The sequence below is a fragment of the Centruroides vittatus genome, unplaced genomic scaffold (genome assembly GCF_030686945.1).
Source record: "Centruroides vittatus isolate TY-2023 unplaced genomic scaffold, ASM3068694v2 contig_754, whole genome shotgun sequence".
NCBI lineage: Eukaryota > Metazoa > Arthropoda > Arachnida > Scorpiones > Buthidae > Centruroides > Centruroides vittatus.
Window position 1 is genome coordinate 1,432,616 of NW_027122490.1, and position 17,236 is coordinate 1,449,851.

At 28.1% G+C, this 17,236-nt stretch overlaps 1 protein-coding gene across 1 annotated transcript in view; it reads left to right on the plus strand.

The window, feature by feature from the left end:
* The first annotated feature begins 1,734 nt into the window (after window positions 1-1,734).
* The window catches only part of LOC136981421 (nonsense-mediated mRNA decay factor SMG9), a 41,481-nt gene continuing 25,979 nt past the window's right edge, over window positions 1,735-17,236 (plus strand). The window contains exons 1-5 of the mRNA XM_067277739.1: window positions 1,735-1,833; window positions 3,236-3,310; window positions 7,558-7,834; window positions 13,624-13,718; window positions 13,827-13,939. Coding sequence (XP_067133840.1) covers window positions 1,831-1,833; window positions 3,236-3,310; window positions 7,558-7,834; window positions 13,624-13,718; window positions 13,827-13,939 — 563 coding nt within the window. The 5' untranslated portion in view covers window positions 1,735-1,830. The remainder of the gene's footprint in view (window positions 1,834-3,235; window positions 3,311-7,557; window positions 7,835-13,623; window positions 13,719-13,826; window positions 13,940-17,236) is intronic.

Consider the following 17,236-nt stretch of genomic DNA (forward strand, 5'->3'; position numbering starts at 1 on the left):
CCGTATCCGACCACCGTCATCCGGAGCTCCTTATTCAAGACGATCTAGATCGCATCTTGTATTATTGATATGTAAGTTAATTTTATGCTAAAATAAACGGTTATTGTAAGACACTTGTCATCTTTGCCTCTGCCGCCACCACTCACATACGATCAGTCCCTATGTTCTTCCTGACGCGCAATTAAGTTATTGCCCCTAAAAGTAAGCGCCTTACATTATTAACATTCAGGACCTACCCTCAACTTCATTAACACTTCGCTCAGCATCCACGTTAACATCTGAAAGTAAGCAAGGGTCTCACTGTAAAAAATACTGTATTGATAAAAAATGCAAATATCGCTCAAAGAACATAAAATGCAACTCGAAATATCACGGCAATAGTTCTTGTAAAAATAAATAACTCTAGAACATTCTTGATTTTCATAAAAAAAAGACTGATTTATTAATAAAAGTTCCTGACAAAGTAATTATTTTTAGTAAATTAATTGTTTGAAAATGTTGACATCTCGAGCACCGCAACAGATTTTCACGAATGATTAAATGTTGAAAAGTAACCAAGTTACATTTCTGTATGCGATGAATTATTTTGTTACCTACTTACATAAGATGATTGAAGATAAATAAGTCATAATGAAAAAGAAAGTTTATTTTCTTATTGTAAGTTGGGGTGGCTTTTAACCATAAATCCGTCGCACAGAGGTTTTTAACTTTAGCAGATGATATTTTGTCATCGTGTAGAGTATATCAAACACCTACTAGTACATGTAGTACTATTACTAGTACATACCTTTAGCACTTTTAAGAAAAAAAAAAAATGTGTATGTTTCTCCATACAGTTTATTTATTTGAAATTATTTTAAGTATGAAAATTAAATTTCTAGGAAAACTTGTAGAAGTAATGTTGTTCAGCATTAAAAATTGTAAATAAAAATGTTTCGAGGCTAGAACCTATGGGTACGTTCGTTAAGTCAAACGAGTTAAACGAGTTAAACGAGAATGACGTCATCGTTATTCTTGTTTCGTTAGACTTTTCGAACGATTCGTTATAACTAAATGGCTGTTTCTAAAATCGAAGATATGAACGTTGCTAGTGCAGCCTTATCCAAAATATTTTTCTTAGGTTGCTTAGGGTGTAATATATTGAGTAGATCTAAAAACATCGATATCGTCGGGCGCCATTTTCTTAACGAAGTAAACTAACTCTTTCCTTCGTGAGCTTCGTTAGAGTTTTGTTCGATACGTCATCACCGTGGAGCATGCGCACTGAGCGAGACTACTACTTTTCGAACGATTCGTTACTAACGTGTTTAACTCGTTCGACTTAACGAACGTACCCTATATTTTAAAGTTACAAATCACTGTGCATCATATCACCCTCTATCGTGGTTGCATCAGCTAACGTTCAGAACGCGTTATGGCTTTTCTTAATCACCGCAACGCGTAGTGATCAAATATCGTGAAGCCACGACGCAAATTTCGCTTTGTGGATGATTTAAAGAAACTACAACGCGGACGTTTTTTTTTCGCTCAATGAGCGTTTTCGTTCTTTGAGCCTAACACACACACACATATATATATATATATATATATATTATTGTATTTTATTTTTAATAATTAAACTTTTTACGATTTTAAATTATTCAATAGCAAAACTATTGTTTTAATTAATATACTATGTTATATTATCTTGAAATACTCTCTAGGATTATAACTTTTATTAATTTTGTGTTTATTTGTTGATCAATAAGTCCGATACTAGCGACATATCTCGGTGAACAGACTAACTAATGTTCGAGTTTGCATTGGGTTTGTGTTTATGAATTTGACGTTATGGTAATTATAATTTGCAAATATTTTAAAACTGAAGTATACTAATATTCATTACTAAATATTTGTTTTGATACAATTGCTGCAAGAACACATCACAACAGTCATTTCAGTTTTTTTTTTTTCCGCATAATTTTAAACTAATAACATTTAGAGCAGAAAACACGTGCGAAAACACGTGTTTTCTGCTTCAAAACACGTTTAGATTTATAATATCTAATTGATTGCATCATCTGTTTACAATTATTTTTTCTTGATTTTCAAAGATAATGGGATCTCGTTTTCGTTGTTTCTCTCCAAAAAAGAAATCTTCCTTTTCAGTTAATGTAAATGTATTAATCAAACTGAAACAGAAGTCTAGATCAGAAGTTTCCAGTCTTTTTTATTTGTTCATCCCCTTTCTAATTCTGTATTTGCTGACATCTTGAAATAAGAAATAAAACTCCTAAAATAGGATGAAGTTATTAAAGTAGTAGTAGTAGTAGTAATTATTTTACTACACAAATCAAATTCAAAATTGTATGTTTATTGTATACTATTTAGAGATCATTTGCTATTCTATATTATAATCCACTATATGCTAACATTTTTTTTGTTTTGTGTGTTGATATATTATTACATATTGGCAGATATAACTCTTTAAGCTCTGAAAATTTCTGTATACCTGGAGACGAAATTGTTTTTACCCTACCTACAAGGGAAATTTGTATAGCAAAACCAGTCAAACAATTTTCTCTTTGGCTGATTTCATCATGAACGGATTAATCTCATTTAATTGTGGAGACCCTTTAACTAGTATGATCTAGTCCAGGCCTGGCCAACCCAAATTGTTTCGCGGGCCACTTTGATCATGTGTAACATTACGGTGGGCCACAATTTAGGCAAACATGCTTTTAAAATAGTAAAACAAATACAAAATGAATAAGATTTTATTGTTATACCAAGAGTTTGTACTCACACTTGTGCATTATAACAATGACATATGCAAATTTTCATTTATTGAATTGTTTTGGTATACACATAACGAGAAACAAAAGTTTTAATAGATATATAATATCGCTTAGCGAGCCACACAATTTAATGTGATGGGCTGCAGGTTGGCCAGGCCTGATCTAGTCTAAAGATTTCCAATATGGTTGTTAACAATACAAAGGAGTCAATCAGTTTTAAAGCTGAAATGATAAAGGTCTTGAAAAACATTTTATGCAAATTAAATACTGACTCCTAATGTTTCAAATGTTTGTTGTTTGAATTTATGTTACACAGTATTGTTAAGAATTTAGATTTAATGTATAAATATATATGTTAAGAGGTTTAAAATAAGATGATAAGAAATATGATGTATAAAAATGTATTATTGTATAATAAAATGAATAAACTAAATTATATGTATATAAATTTTTTCTAGGAGAAATTAAGTGAATCTGAAGGTACTCAACCTACCAAAACATTGATTATACTTTCCAAGCCACAGACAGATAGGGTAAATATAGTATTTTTAAATTTAATTCTATTTTAAAATGTATGTTATATTAATTAATAATCAAGAATTAATTTTGTTTATTGAAAATTTATTTTCATACAAGAGATGATTTCGCCCTTTGGGAAAACTGTATATGGTCAGACAATTTCCTTTTGCATATTTTAAAAATAGTCAATTAAATGTATTTAAAGTATTACATTGTTAATAATGAAATTTTAAAAATTGTTTGAAGACTTACATTTTTAAGCTTAATTATGTTATAATCATTTTATATTTCCCAAATATAAAATGGTTATAACATAGTGTTGGTGATAAATTTTTGGAAAATTGCAAGAATTTAGCTAAAAGAAAGACTTACAAATCTGAATTATACATTTGAATAATCATTTAATTATAAAAATTATTTAAATTGCAAGTAAATGTAGGATTTACCTCATGATCTCTTGCCATTATTAGCTAATATAAATATGTTTTACCAATTATGAAATTTTTGATATTTTAAACATTTCAAATTGTTTTTATAAACTTATTTAGAAAAAGAATTAATAAATTAAAAAGCTACAAAATTATTAAAGAATATTTTAGTTAAAATATCTGTTATGGTAGCTGTTTATTCATTCATACATATATATGCCTCTTTAATCCAAAAAATTACAAAAATTCTGGTTGACTATCTTACAGCCTTTAGGTCAGGAACATCTTTTATTGAAGATACAGGTTACATATGCATTTCGGGCTTATTTTATCTTTAAGCCCCTCTTCAGTGCTATACCAAAAAAATTTAAAACAATCAGTAATATAACAATATAACGCATGTAGATTGTATCCTCTGACATAAAAAAACTATTTTATCATACCAAAGAAAGGTTTCCATGATTTTTTTCTTACAAATCATCTGTCACACTCATATGACATTCTTGGGTTTTTTTTACATTATTCACCAATTCTTATTCAATAAACATAAATAAACCATAAAAATCTAATATATAAATATTTTTATAATACAAGGAAGATTTTTCTTTTTTAAAAAATATATTACCTTTAAAGTGGGCGTATATCATATTACATTAAAATTCTAAACAATCACTGAAAATTCCTGAAGATACATTTTTAATCTCAAACAGCAGTAGGGTAACTGTAATTATAGTAACATTCTGAAAATTATTTACAAAAATAAAAACTTTTCTTTAAAAAAATTACAAAGAATACATACCGACATTAATATTTTCTCTCAACTCACAACACATTATTACTTTACATTACAGTGTACTTTAGATTACAGTGTATGATGCTTACATTATAGGGAAATTTTTGTCGTAATGCCCTCTATCAGACTGTACCATTGCTGATCTATTTGCATATTGTTAGAGATATTGATTAAATTTTTACTAGTAGATTTTATAATTTCGATGTGTTCTTTAAACTTATGTTTATAAATGTTTTTTTCAGAATGAAGGATTTTAATGTTGTTTCTATTAATCTGACAGTTACTATTTTTTATATGACTGATTGTCAAAACCCTAAAGATTATATAGGTGAAACAGGTCAGACTTTAGAGTTAAGAACTAAGGAACATGAAGCAGCAGTAAGGTTAAAATATAATAATTCCCCTTGGTTTAGTCATATAAAAAATAGTAACTGTCAGATTGATAGAAACAACATTAAAATTATTCATTCTGAAAAAAAACATTTATAAACGTAAATTTAAAGAACACATCGAAATTATAAAATCTACTAGTAAAAATTTAATCAATATCTCTAACGGTATGGAAATAGATCAGCAATGGTAGTCTGATAGAGGGCGTTACGACAAAAATTTCCCTATAATGTAAGCATCATACACCGTAATGTAAAGTACAATGTCTTGTGAGTTGAGAGAAAATATTAATGTCGGTATGTATTCTTTGTAATTTTTTTAAAGAAAAGTTTTTATTTTTGTAAATAATTTTCAGAATGTTACTATAATTACAGTTACCCTACTGCTGTTTGAGATTAAAAATGTATCTTCAGGAATTTTCAGTGATTGTTTAGAATTTTAATGTAATATGATATATGCCCACTTTAAAGGTAATATATTTTTTAAAAAAGAAAAACCTTCCTTGTATTATAAAAATATTTATATATGAAATTTTTATGGTTTATTTATGTTCATTGAATAAGGATTGGTGAATAATGTAAAAAAACCCAAGAATGTCATATGAGTGTGACAGATGATTTGTAAGAAAAAATCGTGGAAACCTTTCTTTGGTATGATAAAATAGTTTTTTTATGTTAGAGGATACAATCTACATGCGTTATATTGTTATATTACTGATTGTTTTAAATTTTTTTGGTATAGCACAGAAGAGGGGCTTAAAAAATAAGCCCGAAATGCATATGTAACCTGTATCTTCAATAAAGGATGTTCCTGACCTAAAGGCTGTAAGATAGTCAACCAGAATTTTTGTAATTTTTGGATTAAGGAGACATATATATGTATGAATATTTTAGTTGCTGCTAAAAAAAATATTTTTAGCAGCAACTTTTATAAGAGTTAGAGATATGATTATTTTATTATTAAACAGGATGAAATTTAATTATTTATGTTACAATGTTGAGTCAGTTAAAAATATTTATTACAAGTATTTGAAGCTATTTGAATTTAAAATGACACACTTTTTTTTTTTAATCTTAAAACTTTTTATTCATGTGTTTAGTTTAATTTCTCTCAAAATTCTGAGAGGTCTGTAACTGAGCAGCCCTTATTGGTAAGCTACCTCTGATTATAAAATGATCAGTGTTATAGAAAAATTGTTTGAAAGAAAAACTAAACAATAATAACAACTGCAATAATAATAATTGTAAGTTCAATATTATACTACAATACATTACAAATGTGAAGTTTTAAATTATTTAATAATACCTTACACATTTTCAAATTTTCAATAAATTACTACTTATGATTTAAAATCAAAATTTAATAATTAATCAACTTTAATCATATAATCTTTATCTATATTTAAAAAAAGTAAATTTGGTTAATATTTGAAATCAGTTGATTTTAACTTTCAATTTAAAATTATAAATATGGTTATAATGCTTGTAATTCGTGTATTTGTATATTATTTAAATTGCAGTGTTGCTTCTTCCATCTTTTCTCATTTTGTTAATATAAGTGAATTTAAATCAAATATAAAAGAGAAAGAGTACAGATTCAGAATTAAAAATAGTTTAAAATTAGTTGATAAAAAATTTCTTTTTTCTTTTCTCATATGTGTAAAATTAATACAATTGAAACAAAATAATTTTAAAACAAAACATAATAAATGAATGCAGTCATATATTTTATTCTGAATTAAATATTTTTGGAACATCAAAGTCTCATCATCAAATCAAATATTTTAAGTACATTAAATCTGAATAAAAATGAATGCCTTAAGAATATTCTAATTAAGTTAGAAAATTTCAAAACATTTCAAAACTTAAATAAAATATTTGAAGTAAAGACAGTTTTAGAAGTTTAACAGTTGGATAACTTTAGCATTTTTATGGTTTTTACTTTTTTGACTGTTATTCATAACAAAGGGAAAGTGTGGCAATTGGTTAAAAAATGACCCACCAAGATTTTTACATTTTTTGACACAGGACATCTTGAAACATTGAGAAATGAAAAACAACTCAAGGATTTTTTCTGTATGTATGAATGTTAATGTGTGTGTGACACAATTTTGTTCATCTTTTTTGAAGCTTTGTAAGTCCTGTGCTTTTTGTGAAAATTTCTGAAATTTTGCAGGGAGGTTTGTATTAGGGGGATTGATGCTATTAAATTTTGGTGATTAAAGGTTAAGGGAATGGAGAGATAATGGGGGTTGTATGTATTTCCAGTAGGGTCGGGCTTACTGACGATTTTACTCATTATTAGGATTTACAATTTTTTATAATACCCATCCCTACCCTCAAAATTAAGCTTTTATAATAGTTAAAAAATATAAAAAGTTTTTAATAATAAATATCAAAACAGTGCCACTAAATGTTGCCAGGAAAGTTCTTTACTGGATTTTTTCAGTGATTATATGAACTTACAGTATTGTCTGCATTAAAGATAATGAATGAAGCAATTCATTATTGCAAATTCAATTGTTTTTGTTCTAGGGAAGCAAAATTATTTTAAATTTTTTTATTTGTAAACTGTTTTTATACTAAAAATTATTTTTATATTTATTTTAGTTTGTAAATATTAATCAGGAATATTAATTTATAAATTTTAGCAATCTCAAGGAGGAGATAGTGGTGTACCTCAAAGTCCAAATAAACAAACAGAAATGAAACCTCCAACAGTTCTTTTAAAAACAAGAGAAGGATCTGATAGAGATACTAGCAGATCTTGTTCACCAGGAGTTTCTTCTCCTTTATCAAATCAAAGTTTTCTTGAACGTACTAAAGAATCAGAAGGAACAGCATCCACTTTAACACAAAATAATAATTCTCAACCAGTTTATCATATTCAACAAAAAACATCACTAAGTAGTCATTCTACAGTAGAAGGTATATTTATGATTTATTTATAATCAAAACATATAAAAGATAAGTAGAATTTATTTAAATTATTGTATTGTTTCTATTAGAGGTCTACTAGGCTTAAACATTTTCCCAAACATGAGCTTCTATTGAGACCTATATTTTCTGTTTATTATTTATGATAAAGCTGCACATAAAACATGAAGTACTAGAAAATAGTAATAATTTTTTACTACTAATTACTGCTTTATCTATGTAAAAATTAAAAGTAATAGAAATTACTAATACTTTTAATTTTTATATAGATAAAGCAGAAATACAAATTGGTTAAAATATTGGATTGTGATTATTATTATTATTATTATTTTTTTTTTTTTGGAAAAATTATTGAAAATTTTATTCCTGCTGTTGCTATGGCTATAAGTAATTCTACAATAATATTTTAGCAATGCAAATAATTATAGAAGTGGTTAGTGAAAAGGCAGTTACCAGTATTTAAAAACTCAAATTTTGTTAGTGTGTGCTATATACTGATTTCTCAATAACAAATATATGGTATCATGATAGGGAAAAGGTCTTTATTATGGCAATTTTAACCAAAGTAATAGAAAAAGATAGAGAGTGAGAGTGGTGTCTAATAGGGACAATACAGTATTTTTATTTAGTCAAATTTATTTATTTATTTTATAATTTTTCATTATATATAATGAATGCTACTAAAAAATGTTTAAAAAATTTATTTAAAATTAGTCAATTAATGAATCATTCAATGATAATTTATTATGATAAAAGACAATAATAAATTGATTTAAATTTTGAGTAATAAATTATTTTTTATACTAATTACTATTACTGTTACTATTACTAGTACTGATAAACACTATACATTTGATTTAATTTATATGAATCTGGTTAAACCAATTAAAAGAAATAGTATGATAAAAATAGACTACTGTAAAATCAAACTACAATAATAATTTATTTTTAACAAGCAAAAATTTAATATGGCAATGCATCTACACAATAAGTGGCAGTTGTGGGTTTGAGTCTTGTTTCCGGCCAATTCTTTTCTTCCACTATTTTCTAAATTTAATGTTAATTTAATTATTAAATTTAATAAGAGATGGCACATAATTCCTACCTCTAGTGCCAAATTATTTATTTATTAAAAGCAGTGGTAAAGTAGCTTGGTCTAATCCAGCAATCGTTTGGCTTTAATTTTAGTTTAATCAGTATAAATAAGACAGACCATTGACGATTAGAATATTAAAATCAATTAACCATTACAGTATATACAAATTAGTGAAATGTTAACTTAATATCTGGGGTCAGGGATGTAGCCAGAAATTTTTGAGTGTGGGTCACGCACATGGCTAAAAATGTAATATCCTAATAACCTGCAATACTAACAACACATTATATATGAAATTAACAAAACTGTCTTTGGACATTTAAAGATTTTTTTATGGTGATGAAATTAACACTGTAAAGCTAATAGAATTATCACTTGTTTTTATTATAGATAAAGGGATAATTCTATTAGCATTAAAGTGTTAATTTCACCATAGTAAAAGAACTTTTAATGTCCAAAGACAGTTTTGTTTATTTCATATATAATTATTAACTCAAAGAATATATTTTATTTAATGAAACTAACAACACATTATTGTGCAGAGCTGCCATATCAGTATGGTAGCTCTTTGCATGTCATATGCAAACCAGTGATACACATGACAATGTGTAATAAAAAAAAAAGATGAACGAGAAAGAACAAATATTAAATTATAATTTTTTTAACTCATGCTTGTTCATGTAGCTTAGTATCTGAGTACAATGCACCTGTTTTTGTTTTAAATACTGTAAAAATTCAGGCCTCGGAGTCGCTCACTTTTCTCACTTGTACTCACTTTTCTGAAGTATCCTCACTTTTCTCACTTTTCAGGTCATTTTCTCACTTTTCTCACTTTTTTGGTCATTTTCACGTGCTTAATTAAGATGTGGGGCAAACCAAAAATAATTTTAAAGCCAAACGAATTGCCGAATTATCGGACTATCAGAATAGAATTTTTTAGAAGAAAATACGCGGCCCTGAGCAGACTCAAAATTGCAACTGCCCGCTCAGTGTCGTTAGGTTATAGAAAACAAAAATTTATTTAACGTATTTAAAAAAATATTTTATGCACTTAAAAAATCCCTCTCATTACAAATTCAGAAGCCAGTGTTGAGTAAAGTTATGTACTCATGCCATATTTTCATTATTCGCCAAAATCTACCTTATCCGAATTGCATTTCCTTCTACAGAGTTTAAAAATAAGTATTCTAAGCATCCCTGCGGTTTTGGCTGTTTTCTAAGAAAATCACTAAAGTCCTTTTGCAGGGGAAAGCACATTACGCAGAGGGATTAATCTCTCAAGCTGACAACACTGCTGCCGCTTTTAAATTCAAAATATATAATTATTAAAATTAACACGAGATAGTAGCGTAACCTCCTACCACTAAAAAAGATTTCGTTTCTGACCATTTAGTTATCCTGGTTATAGCCCAATAATTTGGCAGATTATTTGGTTTTAATTAACAATCGGGTTATGGAGTTGTCGTTTACAAAAATATTTTTTTACTTGATTTATCTTTAAATAATTTCATAAACTTGAGTTTAATAAAATTACTTTAATGATTTCATAGCATATTGTTAACGTTAAATCACATCTACATCTTCCCATAAATGTATGTTTAAATTGACTACAAGTATAATTATTCCATATAGTAAGTGTTATTTTCATAAAATGTGTGATTACTTTGCTTGTGAAATATCCATTTTTTAATCTTCTCTTATGCCGATTATAATTGTGCATTAATTGAGAGACTAAAAAAGTAAACGAAAATGTAAATTCATATTTACATATAAAATTTACCAAATAAATTAAAATATTCGAAGTGTTGTAAAAAGTACAACACGTAATTGCTTGTGAGAAAGATTTTCACAGGCTTCCCAAAGGTTAACAACTTTGCAACGATGTTGGTTTTTATTCATCTGCAGGAAAAAGTTTTTTGTTATTTATGAAATCATTAATAAAATATTATTTTACTTATATTATTTGGAGTATATTTATTTCAGATTTATTATTTTATTTGGAAATCAATATTTACACATCTCGAAGCATTAAAAAATAAACAGTTTCTGATAATGATAAATATCCGAGAATAGCCAAATTAGTGAAATCAGCATCGAAAATCCCGTTCCCATGAATGAGAGGATCAATTTTATGCCGGGCACTTTCTCCTGATAGAGCATCAGTGTTGGAAAGAATGCTTAATTCACTTTTGATTGTTAAGGAGGGACTAAACATGTATGACCAAAGCCCACACCTTGTACCTATTGCAAAGGACGACTGAAATTAGCTTCCTCGGTGCATAGAAATTATCAAGAACGATTGGAAAATGAAAAGAAGTTAAAAGAATAAGAGAAACGGAAAAAAGAGCACAGAAATGTTTTGAAGAACAACAAAAGAAAGCTGTTCGTAACATGAAGATTATGGAACGGCAACTGAGTTTAAACCAGAAAAATGTAGAAGAAAATGAAATACATGCGACAGTCTAAGTTTTGTTAGAAGCAGCAAACAAAAAAACTGGAGAAGGCTATTAACAGCAAGAACATGAATGAAGTACAAGCAGCACGTGTGATGCTTATTAGTGTTAAGTGTTCAAAAGCAAGAGGAAGCGAAATAGAAGGAAGTTGATAACATGCAGAATAATCTTAATAAAAGAACATCATCTTTCATGACTGATTATTTACAGAAGCCAAAGACTTTTCAAGTATTCATGGTTTACTGGAAATACAGAAGCCACTGGTTATCGGGAAACAGAAAAAAAAAACGCGATATAACCGAGTAATAAAAATTCTGGGCTTTTACTAAACAGATTATACATGCTATGGAATCTCTGTTCTTTCATCAGCAAGTGTTTCTGATATAAAATAAGCTTAGTTTTTCAATCCTGAATTTTATTCGTAGGTTATATCGAATTAATTGACGTTTACGTAAACATCGAAACCATGAACGCCCATTTAGCATTGTTTCTTTAACAATGACATTGAAAGACAAATACTGTCGATATAAAAACAAACATCAATTGCGATTTTATTATACAGTACTATATAAATCGCTTATTAGAAATTCGTGTAGTTTATATTTTTCAATAAAAATTATAAATGCTGTAATTGAAAATTTAAAAAAAATGAATATTGAATATATAATAGAACATCAAAACTTATAAAATTACAGAGTAAAAATTCTCTAAAAAGCAAAATGAAGTTACTACTGTATAAAAATTTTAGAAGTTTTCGTTCAGAATTAGAGAGATCTTTTCCTTACACGTTATGCGGTGAATTCGAAATTTCACACCTTTATGTGAATTGACGCAATACCGTTAATTCACATAAATGTATGAAATTTCGAATTCACAGAAACTTGTAAATGAGGAGACTGTACTTAAAACTAATAAATAAACAACTTTTATATCAAAAGGAAACAAATGACAATCGATCTATCCACCTGTTCTGCATATTTAGCTCTTTCTCGTATTTCGTTGCAAATAGAAATTCAGTGGTAATTGGTAATTTAAAATTAATTGACTCAAATGCTTTTAAAATTTAGGGGACCAAAAAAACGCGATATAACGAGTGGCTACTATATTACAGTATATACAGAAATTTTTAAAATGTGTTTAACCATAACAGAATAAAAAGAAATAACAATTTTTACTGCTGTTTTGCTGAGTTTTCCTTCTGTGTTTTCACTTTGTTTTGTCACTATTGCACTCACTTTTTATTCACTTTTTCTGTATTTCAACTCACTTTTCTCACTTTTTCAAAGGGGAAATAGCACTCCTAGGCCTGGAATTGAATGTCACAAGCTGTGGACAACTGCTTGTGACATTCAGTTCTTACAGTATTTAAAGTTAAACTTGAGTGAAGCAGCAGTGGAAACTGGCAAAGAGGGGAGGAAGAGCATTAGTGTGGAAAATGCTGCTCCATGTTACTTCATATGACTACATTCCTGGGGTGATTTATCCAGAGATTTGTGCACAGAATTCATGCAAAATAGAAATACACTAAAATTTCAGATTTATTCTTAAATGCATAATTGCAAACTTAAACAACTTTTTGATTTATGTCAAGTGTAAAGAACTAATTTATTGACATAAATAAGATAAAGTTAAATAAAAGATAATGTTTAAAGTTTAAAGTTTGTCAAGACCTTACAAAATCATCCTGTATATTATATGTTCATTAGACACAAACTTCTTAACTTAGGAAAATAATTTTTGTAACAAGCAGTTATTTATTGTGACATTGTCACAGTGCACTGAAGTTTAGTAGTTTTTTTATCCATGTACATCATACTTTTTCTGTTAACAATGAAGTCATGCCAGTCATGTATCTAACTCTGTTCAGGAGAAAATTTTTTAATTGAAATAACAACTTCTGGCCAAAGCAGGCATTTGTATATAGTTAATTGGGGCCTCCTGCTCCTAAGCTTTTCATATATGGTCTTGACTTTCATCTATCTAAACCATTCTTGAGATTAAGGAAAGACAGACAGCAACAGTGGAAATTTATAGGTCTACAATTTTTTCAAATTGCAGCCCAATGATACATTTGAATATTTGATGTAACTGTTCTATCTGTACTACTTTAATCTAGGCTTGAATATTAGTTGAGTGTTTTTAACTTTATTTATTATGAAATTAAAAATATTTAACTAATTGCAATTAAATAAACTTTTAATAAAATGAATAATTTATGATTTTTATTTTAGTTGGAAATGATCAGAAATTATGTCCACCACTTGAAATGAATTCCCCTGTAAAGTTGGTAGATGAATCCTTACAATGGTGTGACAATGCTATGGAAGTTAGTATTTAAAATTAATTTACATTAATTTAATTTAAAATAATCTTAATTAATTAAATTAACTTATAATCAATTTTATATTATTAAAACAATAAATTAAATTTACAGTTTTTACAAGATCAAACAGATTTTTATGTAATTGGAGTTGTTGGATTACAAGGTTCTGGTAAATCTACAGTTCTATCAATTTTATCTGGGCATTATGGGCAGGATGGAGGAAAGTAAGTAAAATAATTTAATAATCAAATCAAATATCTTTATTCACAAAAAGGGGATTATCCCTGTTGCAGGGGGTTGTACAAAATTGACTTGTAAATTTTCGTATTATTAAAACATTAACTAGGTTATTAAAATTTAACAGTCTTTATACGTTGGTTTTATATTATTTCGTTATTAACATAAATAAAAACAGTTATTTTAACAAACACAGTAATATAATTATACAATAATGAAGTTATATAATGTTGATATATTTTGACATACTGGCATAGATTTACAACATTTTTGTAATCTTAATGAAATAATTATACAGAGAATAGAGATCATTTTTATTTAGGTTATTGAGAGAATTTCTATAATCTTGGGATGAATCACTTTGGAGTATTCGAGGAATGTTGAAAGAATCACGTACATTAGAGAGATTTTGACATTTCTGAAGTAAGTGTTCAATTGAGAAGTTATCGAATTTGCACCATGGGCAATGATTGTTTGATAGGTCAATATAGAAATTATTGATATAAAGGGAATATTTATTTAGACGTAATTGTGAAATTAGCCTTTTCACGTTGAAGTTAATTGATTTTATCATATAAGGTTGTACAGAAGGTATTTGTAAAATTTTTAAGTACCAGGGATGATAGGTATTGTGATTTAGGCTATTTTGATCCATATTTATAGATTGAGCGATAGCTGATTCCATTAACATAGTATATCCAAATTTCCAGTCCTGAATATTATCTTTGAATAGAAGATCTGATACTCCAAAAGAATTTAGTATTTTATTTAGTTTAGTTTGCCAGAGTTGTATTGTAGTTGATTTTTTACTGCCTTTGATTATTTCGTGGTGCAGAAAGGTAATATTACTGTCAGATTTGAATTTTAAACGATAGTAGAATTTAATGATACGTTTTAAGAACAATGGATAAGAGCAGATACGGTTAGTTTCGTGGCGAATTGCGTAGCCTGGGACAGTTCTTTCTAAGTGAAAAAGTTTGCGAAGAAAGTAGATGTGAAATTTTTCTAATTTATATATATAATCGAGACCCCATATTGGGGATGCGTAATATATGATTGGGTTAATGATTGCGTTATACAGTTTCATATGAATAGATAAATCGGAGGTTTTTAAGTTAGAATATAAGTTTAGCAGATTATCTATAGCAAGTTTTACTTTATTGTTCAAATACGAAATATGTGCTTTGAAAGTATGATTCCAATCGAACATAACACCTAGGAAATTGACTTCATTTACCATTTGCAGAGGTTGCTTGTCTAGATATATCGTTGTTTCTTTTTTGGAGATTTTACTATTCTTACGGAATATAACGACTTTCGTTTTGGTAGGATTGATTGTTAATTGGATTGAGTTGAGGTAAGAATTTAGTTGATTAATTTTTCTTTGTAGTGATATTTTTGTCGGAGCGAAGATTGCAAGGTCATCAGCAAATAATACATAATGAAAGGTCCTGTCACCAAGTTCTATTCCATCTGAGCAATTCTGAAATATGTGATCAATTTCGAGTAGATAAAAATTGAATAGGTATGGCGAAAGAGGGTCACCTTGGAGTATTCCACGTGTTAATGTTAGCGATGGTGAGACGGCTTTGCCCTGTTTAATTTTTGCGTTATAAGTTGAGAATAGCTTAGATATAGTGTTTGCAAATTGATTACCTGCTCCGTTAACTTTTAGTTTATATACCAGTAGCGGAACAAAAACAGAGTCGAATGCTTTTTGGATATCAATGAATGCAACATATATTTTTCTTTGCTTTTTTCTCAGATGAAGTTGTATTATGGATGATAGTAGGAAAATAGCAGATTCTGTTCCTTTATTTTTGAAGAAGGCGTATTGAAATTTTGCTTCGAGGTCAGTTATTTTAGTCCAGTATTGGAATTTTGTAGCTAATAAAGATGTAAAACATTTTCTTAATGTTGACAGTAGTGCTATTGGTCTATAATTAGTTGGAGAAATTTTATCACCTTTTTTATGTATCATTGATAAAATTACTGAATTCCAGGAGTCCGGGTAATTAATTGTTTTGTACATAGAATTGAAGAGTTGTAGCAGTTTCACTCTTGCTTGATTTGACAATGTTTTTAGGAACTTAGTTGGAATGTGATCATTTCCTGGTGATGTGTTAATGCGAGTTTTATTTATGATATCATCAAGATCCTTGATTGTAAATTTAGAATTAAGACATTCGTTGTTGGAGTTGTAGTTGGACATTAAATTAGGTATAGTTTGGGTAACAGGAAGGCGTTGATAAAATTTTTTCCAGGCTTCAAAACTTATCATTGAGTTATTGTCACATAAGTCGAATTTAAATCGAAATTTTTGTATTAGTGCCCAGAAAGTTTTGCTATCATTGCTGTTTTTTAGTAATGTTGTTTCAAGTTTAGAAAGATAATTTTTCTTTTTTGCTTTAATTAGGTTATTGTAAGTTTGCTTGAGCTTTCTGTAGTTATTGAAATTTAAATTATTTGAGTTTTCACGGAATGTTTTTAGACTTGTTTGCTTCATCTTTTTCATCTTGTAGCAATCTTTGTCAAACCATGGTTTTTTAAATTTGTTCTGAATGGTTCTTTTATCGTTTTTAATTTGGATATAATCGTTCATTATCTGAATTATTTGGTTATATATTATATCAGAATTCAAATTGGTTATTTCTGGAATATTGTTGAATCTATTTTCTATTTCATTGGAAAATTTCGACATTTTATAGTAGATTCTCGTTTGTTTATTGCACTCCTTAGTTGATGAATTTTCTGAGGACAATAGGAATTTTGATATGGTTGGAAAGTGGTCCGATGTGTCTTGCGTAGTTATGGCGAAATCTAGACAACAATCTAACATGTATTCAGAACATATTGTTAAGTCTATGGTGGATTTGCCATTATATTCAATACAAGTAAATTCGGCTGGATAATCAGGTTTGAGACGTCCGTTTAAAATGTACAGTTTATGGTCTTTTATTATTTTTATTAAGTTTATTCCTAGTTTATTAGTAGTATTATCTTTGGATCGTCTGATATTTTGTATTTGGTAATTAGGACCATTATAATATGAATCTGTCATTTCAGCGATTCTTGCATTAAAATCTCCCAGTAAAAGGATATATGGAGTTAAATGTTGCCACTGTTCGATTATTTTAAATATTTCATTGAGTTTTGTCAGACAGTTGGGTGGAATATAGGTGATCATTACTATTATTTGTCGATAATCTTTGTTGCCTAATATTGGTTTATTCATTGAAAGTAGGAGTAATATATAGTTGTCAGATTTTTTGGTTTGTTGTATT